Source organism: Microcaecilia unicolor, chromosome 4, assembly GCF_901765095.1.
Source record: "Microcaecilia unicolor chromosome 4, aMicUni1.1, whole genome shotgun sequence".
Classification (NCBI taxonomy): Eukaryota; Metazoa; Chordata; class Amphibia; order Gymnophiona; family Siphonopidae; genus Microcaecilia; species Microcaecilia unicolor.
In genome coordinates, this window is record NC_044034.1 from 203,242,338 (window position 1) to 203,254,906 (window position 12,569).

At 44.6% G+C, this 12,569-nt stretch overlaps 1 protein-coding gene across 3 annotated transcripts in view; it reads left to right on the plus strand.

Moving 5' to 3' along the window:
• Positions 1 to 12,569, plus strand: part of LOC115468951 (ras-related and estrogen-regulated growth inhibitor-like) — a 104,694-nt gene that overhangs the window by 32,476 nt on the left and 59,649 nt on the right. For all 3 annotated transcript variants that reach the window (XM_030201135.1, XM_030201134.1, XM_030201136.1), the window contains one exon: positions 8,425 to 8,481. In XM_030201135.1, the coding sequence (XP_030056995.1) occupies positions 8,425 to 8,481 (57 nt within the window). The remainder of the gene's footprint in view (positions 1 to 8,424; positions 8,482 to 12,569) is intronic.

Sequence of the window (12,569 nt, forward strand, 5' to 3'; positions counted from 1 at the left end):
GGTAATTGGGCAGCACAGGTTACTGCAGGAGCCCATACCGCCACCTCAATGGATGATGGTAAGTGCATCCCCCGCATAGCCATACAGTAAGAATAGTCTTATCGCATGGCCATGTCTTTTTTTAGGGGCTTTTTACCCGCTGTGGTAAAAAGGACCCTGGCCTGTGGCAAAAATGGCCCCCGCTGCTACCACAGGGCCCTTTTTACCGCAGCTTAGTAAAAGGACCTCTAAGTGCACGTTAGCACTTTCTGCATTCCAAGCTAGTTTCTTTTTACCTCTAGTCCATTTCAGGTTTCTAGGCAGGTTTGGATTTTAGATCTCTGGACGTTTTGTATTCAAAAGGTTGTAATTTTGCAACTTTGTAGGATTATCTCTGGATATCCATATGTATTTAAGTAGAATGCTTGGGCCTTTTACTGTAGGGTTTGTGTTCACTGTTTCATCCTTCATGTGCATATCGAATTCCTGTGCTGTTAAATGGGTTTTATAAATTTCAAGATAACTGCAAAAAAAATATTCAAATTACTGGCCATAAACTTTTGCTTTTATGAAGTTTCTCACTATAGTAAATGAAACTTATTGTTTGGGCGCTAATATTGTTTTGTAATGCATCTTTACAAATGAGGCTTTATTTTCTTGCCTGAAGTCTCCTTTGCTCCCTAGGTAAGAGGTAGAGAAGCAGATGGGAAAAGAGAATACATCTATCTATAGGAGCTTGATGTGTGCTTATCTTAAATTTGTTTGTCCTGCTTATCTCCTTGCAGAAGCCCAGATTGAAGAATGTACAGGACATTTTTGGCTTATGTGCAGTTTACCATTCTTGTATTTCCTTCTGAAGTGCATCAAAAGACAGATTTTGTAGATTTGTTTTTAACAAATGCTTAAAACGCAATTGAATGTTGAGTACATTTTCGTGCTCCTGTAAAGAAATGCTTAAAACGCAATTGAATGTTGAGTATTTCCGTGCTCTTCTCCCTCCCCTGCCTGTCTATCCCACTATGATTTTAGTCTACACAACTCCTTTTATGTTGCTTTCTCAAGCAGCACAGAACTCAGCAAGGGCAAAGACACTTGATTCATTTAGAATACCAGGATGTTTCCTATAGGGAGCCAAATCCAATGGGATTTCAAATCCCAGCCTGTCTTTGGTCTGTTGAATCCCTGCCAAATGCATGTTTGCATGCTGTACTTAAGAGCATAAGAATAGCGATACTGGGTCAGATCAAAGGTCCATCAAGCCCAGTATCCTGTTTCCAATAGTGGCAGGATCCTAGAAAGGACCAGGATCCCATGCTGCTTACCCTCTAGCACAAAGTAGCTTTTCCCAGGTCTAAATAACAGTTTATGGGCTTTTCCTCCAGGAACGTGTCCAAACATTTTTTAATACCCAGCTATGCTAACTTCTTCTACCACAATCTTCTGGCTATACATTGAGTGAAAACTATTTTCTAATATTTGTTTTAAATGTATTATTTTGTAACTTCATGGCAGGTCCCCATGTCTTTGTAATTTTTGAAATAATTGACTTGTGTTTGCCTGTTCCGTGCTAGGATTTTATTGTCTGTCATATCACCCTTCAGCAGTCTCTTCACTAAGCTGAAGAGCCCTAACCTCTTTAGCCTTTCATCATAGGGGAGTAGCTCCATCCCCTTAACCATTTAGGTCACCCTTCTCAGTACCATTTTTCAAATTTCACTATATCTTGAGATATGGCAACCAGAAATGCAGACAATACTGAAGGTGCAGTCACACTGTGGAGAGATAAAGTATTATGATGATTTCTGTTTTTATTTTCCATTCCTTTCATAATAATTCCTAACATTATTTTTGCTTTTTTTGGTCACATCACATGTTACTGCCTTGGTACAAGTTCTCCACATCCATAGCATTAAGATTGTCCTAACTTCAATACCAAAATTATAGCTGGTTGAATGATTTCATTATGACTTTGTTCACTTAACTGTTTAATAAAGAATGAGAGAAACAATTTTGCAACAGGACTGTTCAGTAATTTAATGCTGACTTTGCAGATCCTTAGTAGAGGTCCATATCCTGAGGCCCTTAGAGGGCTCAGTCTGAGAAAACATTTGGTTCCCTTTGGCCTTGCTGAATGTGCTTGTTCCCATGTACTTGTAGAGTAGCTATTTACAGAATGAAAGAGAGCTCAGTGTGAAAACTCACTGATGCTTATAATTTTAAAGGAATATGCTGAACTCCCTCTGTGACCAGTAGTGAGACCCTGCTTGCCCCTGTTCTCCCATTCCTACATTTGTATGCCACAACATGAAAATGAGTGTCTGAAACCCTTTGAGTAATCATTTTTGAAAATTTAGCCATTGCAGATTCAGCCAGGAAATTTGTACCTGCCAAGAAAACAGGTATACAATTCCCTGGAAAAACTTTTAACAACAAATACTTGCAATTTTTCACTTTGAATATTCGCTGACGCCGACATGGGTAAATTGTGTGCTCCTTTTACATGTGTGTACTATTATAAATCAACCCCTAAATGGACAGGGCAAGGAAGAGGAAGAAATGAGGAAAATGGATATGAAGGGAGAGGTTTGCTAGGAGAGGATACCTTAAAAATAAGAGGAAGAAAACTGATGAAAAAAAAAAAGGTGAAAATTGTAATGGGAAGAAAGGAAGGAGATGTGGGATAGTTTCCTAAAGGAAAATAAGGGAAGGAAACAAAAGAAGAAGAAATTATGGGATACAGCTAAGTACCTACAAGAAGAGCTCCATTAGCCCCATTAAATACTGAGGAGCTGTGTGACCCCCCCCCCCCCCCCCCCCCCAACTGAGTAGCATTGTGCACTGTATTCATTTTGCATGTTATAGTTTGGGGCTCATTTTCAAAACAGAAAAACGTTCAAAAAGCATCACAAAGCAGCAGATGGATTTTTTTTTTAATGCCAAAACGTCCACATCACTTTTTTCAAAACCCATTTTAAGACTTTTTCTATGCAATTCATCTGAAGTGCATCGAGATCACAAGGGGCATGTTGGGAGTGGTTTGGGGGCAGGATTAGGCATTCCCAGAACTTGGGCATCTTTCTGCCATAATGGAAAAGAGCAAAAATGTCCAGGGCTAAAAGTTAGACCTATTGGTCTAGACCTCTTTTCAATCATGACTAAGTCACAAAAAGGTGCCCTAAATGAGGGATTGTGGCATTACCCCCCCCCCCCCCTTATTCCCCCACTGGTCACTGAACCCTCCCCCCCCCCCCCCCCCCAAAAAAAAAAATGTGAAAGAAACAGTACATACCAGCCTGTATGACAGCTTCTCTGGAGTAGTCTAGTGATCGGTGCAGTGCACTGTACTGTACAGAAGGGGACCCCGGCCCATATCCCACTCTATTATTCTTGTGGTGGACCGTGCAGGTCTTTTTCTGCCATCATCTACTATGTTACTATGTGATATCCAAAACCAACCAAAAACCTACTGTATCCAACTGTACACTAGTACAATAGCCCTTATGTCTGCAGTTGTCACCTATATGTGGGTAGAGTAGGTTTTTGGTGGGTTCTGGAGGGCTCACTATACAATATAAGGGGATAATGGTGAGATGTGTACCTAGCACTTTTTATGTGACATCCGCTGCAGTGCCCCCTAGGGTTTCCCACTGCTCTGCTGGGAAGTCTCTGTGGTCAGTCTACTAAGAGTGCTGGCCCTCCATACGTCCCAGTGACTTGTTTTTGTGCATTTTTCCCTTGGATGCTTTTTTTTTTTCTTTTCGAAAATGGTCACTAAAGAAAAACGCACTAACCACAAAATGTCTAGGAAATGACCATTTTCGAAACAAAAAGATAGATGTTTTCTGACTGCATAATTACTATGCTTGCCACTTGATTTTTGGATGTTTTCAGAGTTGAATTTCACTTAATCTCTCGACACTCATGTACATACAAAAAAGGTTTGGACAAATTCCTGGAGGAAAAGTCCATAGTCTGCTATTGAGACAGACATGGGGAAGCAACTACTTGCCCTGGGATTGGTAGCATGGAATGTTGCTACTAATTGAGTTTCTGCCAGGTACTTGTGACCTGGCTTGGCCATTGTTTGAAAATAGGATACTGGGCTAGATGAATCATTGGTTTGACCCAGTATAGCTACTATTAAGTTCTTATGTAATGCCCTCTTTATATTTTACTAGCCGTTAAGCCCGTTAAAATGGGCGAGATTTCCCGCTACCCTCCTTACTGCCACTCCCTCCCCCCTCCGTGCCGGGCCCCCTGCACTGACCTGACAGTGCCTCTCACCTCCGTGTGAAAGCGCTGCAGGCAGCAGCAGATTGCTCTGCTGCTGCCTGCAGCGCTTCCACACAGGAGGTGAGAGGCGCTGTCCGGTCAGTGCAGGGGGCCCGATACGGAGGAGAGCGGGGGAGGGTGGAGGTTGGTGCGCACAGTGTTCGTTTCCAGGCGGCAGCGTCCAACAGTGATTCCGACTCCGTTTCGCTCTCTGTTCCGCCCTCTGACGTCATCACGTCTTGACGCGAGGGCGGGACAGAGAGGGAAGTCTCTACTGCACATTTGCAGGTGAGTCGGTCACTTGCCATTTATATGTTTGATATCATTTAAAAGAGGAAAACCTCTCAGAAAGAACACAATAATGACAAATGAGAATATCAAATGGGATATATGCCTTTCCTTTGCAGGGATGAGACTGTGGAATATGTTACCACCAGATCTAACGCACAGGAAGATCTTGAAGACTTATGTTTGACAAATAGTTAGGTATTATGTCAACAGTTTCAGACCACCAGTGGTGTGCTGGTAAATGTTTAACAACAGGCTCTCTCCACAGTCCACCTCTGCGCCCCCCCCCCCCCCCCCCAAATTGCAGAGCTGGCTAAAGCCGAGGAGAGAGCCTGGGGGGGGGGGGGGGCAATGCATTACTCCAGGAAAAAAAATTAAATGATCCCAGGTTCCAATCTAATTCATGTTTAATGTGAGATAAAATGCCATAAATAAGTAAATAAATATAAACTTTTAATATTGAGCACCTGATTCTCAAAGTGGACATATTCCAAACACTATAATGAAAATAAAATGATTTTTTTCTACCTTTGTTGTCTGGTGACTTTGTTTTTCTGATCATGCTGGCCCAGTATCCGATTCTGCTGCTATCTGTCCTCTTAACTCCATTTCCGGGGCTTCCTTTCCATTTATTTCTTTACTTTCTGCCTTTCTTCTTCATTTCGTGCTCTACATACGTAAGTAAAAGCTGGGTCCTCCACAAACTTAACTGTCCAGTGAATCCACCTTCTGCCTATTTTCTTCATCTATGTGCAGTTTTAATCCTGTCTTCCTTTTCTTTCATCTCATCTCCTTCCTCACTCTTCCATCCATCCATGTCCAGCATTTCTTCTGTCCCATCCCTCTCCTCCAGCAACCCTCCTCTCCCCCTGCCATCCCCTCCCCTCCAGCCACCCATACCCAGCGATTCTCTTTGCTCCCCTGCCCCCCTCCAGCCACCCACACCCAGCGATTGCCCTCTCTCCCCTGCCCCCTCTCCAGCCACCCATGCCAGCGATTGTCTTCTCTCCCCTGCCCCCCCTCCAGCCACCCATACCCAGCAACTGTCCTCTCTCCCCTGCCCCCCCTCCAGCCACCCATACCCAGCGACTGTCCTCTCTCCCCTGCCCCCCTCCAGCCACCCATACCCAGCGATTGCCCTCTCTCCCCTGCCCCCCTCCAGCCACCCATACCCAGCGATTGCCCTCTCTCCCCTGCCCCTCTCCAGCCACCCATGCCAGCGATTGTCTTCTCTCCCCTGCCCCCCCCTCCAGCCACCCATACCCAGCGACTGTCCTCTCTCCCCTGCCCCTCTCCAGCCACCCATACCCAGCGATTGCCCTCTCTCTCCTGCCCCCCTCCAGCCACCCATACCCAGCGATTGCCCTCTCTCCCCTGCCCCTCTCCAGCCACCCATGCCAGCGATTGTCTTCTCTCCCCTGCCCCCTCTCCAGCCACCCATGCCAGCGATTGTCTTCTCTCCCCTGCCCCCCAGTCACCCATACCCAGCGATTGCCCTCTCTCTCCTGCCCCCTCTCCAGCCACCCATGCCAGCGATTGTCTTCTCTCCCCTGCCCCCCTCCAGCCACCCATACCCAGCAATTGTCCTCTCTCCACTGCCCCCCTCCAGTCACCCATACCCAGCGACTGTCCTCTCTCCACTGCCCCCCTCCAGCCACCCCATGTCCAGCGACTCCCTTCTCTCCCCTGCCCCCCCCCTCCAGCCACCCATGTCCAGCGACTCCCTTCTCTCCCCTGCCACTCCCTCCAGCTAACGAGGTTCAGCAAATTCTTTGGGGCAGGCAGTCTTGCTTGCCCACTGCCGGTGCTGACTCTCCCCCACTGCCAGATCGCTATTCAAAATTGCCACCGAGACTTACAATGGCTGCCTCTAAGACTTCAGCAGAAGTCTCGGCAGCCATTTTTAAAGAGTGATCCAGCAGCGGAGGAGGGTCAGCGCCGGCAGCGGGCGGCCAAGACTGCCTACCTCAAAGAATTCACTTGACAACGGAGGTGACAGGTGAGGGACCACCGGACCCTGTAGGAGGAAGGAAGGAAGGAGAGCCGGCTCGCTCTCAGGAACAACCGGCTCGCAAGTCAGTAAAAAATTTAACAACCGGCTCTTGCGAGCCGGTGCGAGCCAGCTCCAGCACACCACTGCAGACCACCCATGTAACTGATTTCTTCCTATTATCATTCCTTGAGATGTCACTTTGTAAACTGCTATGAATCCTTTATGGAAAACGGCAGTATATAAGACTCCAATAGAATAGAATATCTATTCTACAATCACTTTAAAAAAAATCTTCAAGAGGAAGTGACATCAGAACAGAATGAACGTAGTCTCAGGACCTCTTGTAGCACATAGCTACTTAGTCCGAGACTTTTATCACAATTTTCAAATCATTTGTCACTCCACTACCTAATTAAAACATTGTATCAATTATATTTATTGCAAAAAGTGTCTATAAAACCTATGATGTACAAAAACTACAGCCAGTAGACCAAAAAAAATCAAAAGACAAAAATGTCACTTATCTTGTATAAAGAATCCAGCACTGAATTTCACATAATCTCCCGACGCTCACGTACATACAGCATTTCGGCAGTCATCCTGCTTTCAGGGTTAATTACAGACCAAATATTTTACTGGCTTAGCTTACATCTAGCTATATGCTTTTACTCTATAAGCCAATTAATTTCTAAATCTCCTAGGTGAAAAAAATGCCAATCTGAAAGCTTTATGTTTAATATTTGGGGTTATTCCTGTGTCATCTACAATGCACACTAACATGCAGTAGGGTATTCTAGTGATGATTTGTCACTAAAACAAAACAACAAAAGAAAATGAAAAATCCTGTTAACAAAAGAAAGTATACAAAAGGAAAACATTTTGTACTGTCCAGGTGCACATGAGAAACAGGAGGGCTTTGAATATGGCCTGAAAGGGAGTGTAACTTACAGGAAGGCACAGCAAGGTGGGGAAAAAAAGTTCTGGCCATTAGCAGCTGAGGAGAAAGGCACATGTGAGAGCGATTTGCTGGATGACTAGAGTTCACAGGGGAGGGAAAGAAGAAATATTTTTCAGCATCACCATAAATATGCACTAAATGTGATTTAGAGGATATTTTGAAAAGGCATTTCACATATAAATTTAAAGTGTTTTTATACACTGAAATCACCTATCATAAAATTGCCTGAGATGACAGGTGCCTACATTTATGCACTTAAACCTTGTATGTGCATAACCTTGACCAGAAGTAGATGTTCTAGGGGTGGAGTTTGGGTAGTGGGAATATGCATGTGCCTAAGAGTGGGTATAAAAGAGTGCTGGTATCTTCAATGGTGTAATTTTATGCACATGCCTGCTGCACAAGTTAGGTAGCCTATTAAAACAGTACACTGGCTACCAACATATAAACTGATTTAAACAATTTAAATTATTTTAATTTAAGTAAGGGGCCCTTTCACTAAGCTGCATTAGGTGCTAAGTTGTAAATGTGCATGCTAATCGTGCACTAAAAGTATTTTTATTATAATTTTGAGGAGGCATATCATTGAACAGATGGTGGGCATTCCTGTACTAATCAGTTAGTACAGCTACATTACTGCATGCTAATTGGCGCATGAGCCCTTACTGCCTACAAAATGAGTGGTGGTAAATTTTTTGCTAATGGCAACATTAGTGTATGGCCATTAATACAAAAAAGCAATTTTTAGAACTGCAGTAAAAGTATCCTTAGCACATGGGAAAACCCGTGTAAGGCCAATTTTTACCGCAGCTTAATAAAAGTGACCCTAAGTTCATTTAACAGAATGATGAGTTTAATTACAACTGACAATTTCTGATTCTGAAATGACTTCATGTAAAAAAAAAATAATTATTTCTTTTGTCTTTTTATACAGCGATGACTGTGCGATTTATCACGAAAAGGTTTATTGGAGAGTATGATCCAACTCTTGGTAAGTTTTATTTTTATTACGTATTTATTTTAATTTTTTGCTCACACCTTTTTCAGTAGTAGCTCAAGGTGAATTATAGTAAGGTACACTGAACATTTCTGTCCCTGGAGGGCTCACAATCTAATTTTGTACCTGATGCAATGAAGGGTTAAGTGACTTGCCCAAGATCACAAGGAGCAGCGGTAGGATTTGAACTGGGCACCTCTGTATGTCAAGACTGGTGCTCTAACCACTAACCCCCCTGTTTACTAAGGCTTATCTCGAGTTATCTGCAGCAGGGCCCATTTTATTACTATGGGCCCTGCTGCAGATAACTTGAGCTAAGCTTTAGTAAACAACCCCCTAGGTTACTCCTCCACTTATTAAAGTATCTTTTTATTAATATATGAACAATACAAACACCAGAAGTGTAATAACAGCAAAAGATATACAGGAACCCACACAAACAAAGTGCTCCTTTCCCTCCCCACACCCAAGGATTACAGATAAAAATTGAAAAAGAACGAACTCTAAATTGAAGTCTGGACTCTGACCTCAAACCCAAACAACCCTATAATCCTCTCCCCCCCCCCCCCCCCCCCCCCCCCGCCATACCTCTCATTATAGCTATGAAAGCAACCCGGTACTGTCACAAAACCAACTTTAAAACTTGGCTATGTAGTATTGGTGAATTTGACACCAAATAATGGACTCAGGTAAGCAAAAAAAAACTTTTGTGGCATTTAGGGTGATACGAACTCCATAAGACTCCCAAAGCATCAAGGCGTGCAATTTATTACACTAGTACCAAAATGTAGAAGGGGAATCCTGCAGACAATGATTTAAAATACATTTCTGAATTCCTGACCCAAAATAAAAGCCTTTTCCAAAAAGAGCATATCCCTTTACCCTGTATACCCAAAAGAGATAATCGAGCAAATAAAATACTTTCCAAGGATAAGGGAATAGGATACCCCAATAGGCATTATAAATATGTGAGAAGAGCTACCTAAAAAGCTTTGATTTGTGGACAATTCCATAAGTCATCAGTAAGTGTATTTTCCTGATCTTTGCATTTTAAACAAAGTGGGGAATCAGCACACACAGCTCAAAAGGCTCTACTCTGGGAGAAATAAGCCCGATAAATCACCTGTATTGGCATTCCTGCAGCTCAGCCTGATGAATCAGGGACGAAATTGATGTAAACATGGTGCTACCTAGTGAAAACTCCAAAGACCGACCTAGATCCCTAGCCCAGGCATCTTGCAAAGAAGTATAGACAAGAGTGGGCCTTTGTTTGGTCAACAACTGATGAAAACAAGATATAGAGACTTGGCCCACTGCATCACCTTCAAGAAAGTCCTGCAACTTAGAGGCAGATGCAGCAACCAAACGTAAAAAAATCAAAATCGTTAAAGTCCCTAACGATTTTTAAAAAACGAAGAATGCACCAAAAAAAAAAGTCACACATACTCAGATCGGTATTCAAACGTACAATGTATCAAAGAATCACAATACACATCGGTAATCGGCCCCTAAATCATGCGCAGAGCAGCCAAGCGTTTTGCTGGCTGCTCTGCGCATGCTGCAAACGTAAAAACAAACAAAAAAAAAAGCCACAACACATACACGTGGCTACCCGGTCAGCAAAATCCAAAAACAAAGGATCGGGAGGGGGCAAGGGCGCTCATCAGGAGCGTCCTGTATGGACGGCCTTGCCCCCCCCCCCCCCCCCCCCCGCTGCTCCCCACTTTCCGCCGCTCCCCCCCCCCCCCCGAAAAAGCAAAATGCTAGCTGCCCCGGTCCCCCTCCCTTCCTGTTCCTGTGTTCTGCAGAGCTAACTCCGCCTCCCGTCATTCTTCTGCCCCGCCCCCGCTGCCCCCCCTGAGGTCGACTACGCCGCTCCCCCCCTCCACCGAGACCCCCCTCCCTATTAACGACCCGAGCAGCGCCTCTCACCTCTTTCTGAAGCGCTGCACGGGCAGGAAGATCTATTGTGTTGGTTGTAGAGTCTCCATGACGTCTCTTCTTCCCTGGCCCAGGCCCCGCCTCCTTCTGACGTAGGTTACTTACGTCAGAAGGAGGCGGGGCCTAGGCCAGGGAAGAAGAGACGTCATGGAGACTCTACAACCAACACAATAGATCTTCCTGCCCGTGCAGCGCTTCAGAAAGAGGTAAGAGGCGCTGCTCGGGTCGTTAATAGGGAGGGGGGTCTCGGTGGAGGGGGGGAGCGGCGTAGTCGACCTCAGGGGGGGCAGCGGGGGCGGGTCACGGGGCAGAAGAATGACGGGAGGCGGAGTTAGCTCTGCAGAACATAGGAACAGGAAGGGAGGGGGACCGGGGCAGCTAGCATTTTGCTTTTTCGGGGGGGGGAGCGGCGGGGGGGGGGGCAAGGCCGTCCATACAGGACGCTCCTGATGAGCGCCCTTGTCCTCTCCCGATCCTTTTTTTATTTTTTTTATTTGATGTGTTTTCTGACGTCCTTTGGACCAATCACAGCGCTTTTAGCTCTGCTAATGCGCTGGGATTGGCTCAAAGTTTGTTTATTTTTTCACTTAATGATTTTTCCTGGCACAGAGCTGTCCTAACGAGAGGTCCAGACCTCTCGTTAGATTTCCTGCCTTTTTCCTGCGTAAAGGCAATCGGAAAAGGTTAGTGCATGTCGTTTCAATGGGGTTTTCACACTAATTGCTCATCTCCATTCCGTTTTTGTTAGCTGCTGGCTTCCTCGGTAAAAGCCCTTTGATGCATACAACGGATCAAATTTTCCTCGTTGGAGGGTCATTAAAGGCTCATTTAGCTTTAGTGCATCTGCCTCTTAGTGCTGAAGAGGAATGTCAAATGAGTAGGTGATAAGCTTTTATATAATGGACTAATTGAGCGTAAACAAACTGATCTACCGGGGTAAGAGAGTGCTGCAGGAGTAGTTCTGCTTATGAGAACAAAGAGCCATCAGCATACATGAAATGTTCTAACTGGTTTATACCCTCCTTCCTCCACTGCCAGAAGACCATATTTTCTAAATTTCCCACTAGTAGCAGCACAGCTAGTTGGAATCTGACCCCAAGCGGGAAGCAACTCTCTCCATAAATACCGCAAAGGTCGAAATAACAAACTTCATCTAACCTGGGGAGGCAGTCCAGAAAGTTGAGTATGTAAAAGAGCTAGAGGATGCCAAGGTTTGAAATAATCCAGTTCAAAAGCAAGATCTGTATAAGAAGAAGATTCCAATACCCAATCCTGCAATTCACAAAGTAAACAAGGTTGATTATAAAGCTTCAGATCTGGAATACCCAGATCCCCCCCCCCCCCCCCCACTCCATTTACCAATCAGACAATACCACTGCATTTTGGGCTTCCTACCCAACCAAACAAAGTGGAAGTGTTTGTAAGATGTATAACCAATGGGGGAATATAATCATATGATATAAATGTATTTTCCACATTAAGGAGAGAGGCAAATGAACCCAACAATTCAACTGTGTTTTAGTATCCAAGAAAAGTTTATCAATATTTAATCAATATAATTGAGTAGGATGCATGAACACACGAACACCCAAGTAATGAAAAGAGCTCTGGGCCCAGTGAAGCGGGAAGGACGTGTCCCAACTCCACCTCAACTCCTCTGTTCCTGCCAAACCTTCAAATTTTTCAAGATTGAGATGAAAACTCACAAAGTCCTGTATTTGCAAAAGTTCTCTAACCATGGTGGTGAGGACTTCCAGGGCTCTTGAAGATCGACCAAAAGATCATTGGCAAAGGCCGTGATCGTGAAACTACTATCCCCCACCTGGATGCCCCAAATCGCCAAATTATTCTTAAATGTTCTGAATTAGCAGGTCAAGGATGAGAACAAAAAGCAAAGGTGATGGGCCTTGTCTGGTAGCCCTCTGGACATTGAAAATGTCCGATAAAGCTCCATTATCCCAAGCTCTAGCCTGGGGTTGACGATAAAGGGCCAAAATAGTCTGCGCAAAAAGGCCACGAATCCTATAAGCTGCAAGCACTCCATGAAGAAATCCCCACACCACCCGATCAAATTCTTTTTCTACCTCAAAACTGATAAGCAGTGAGGGGGTCCTCCCCATCCCAGGCCATCTCCAATGCAG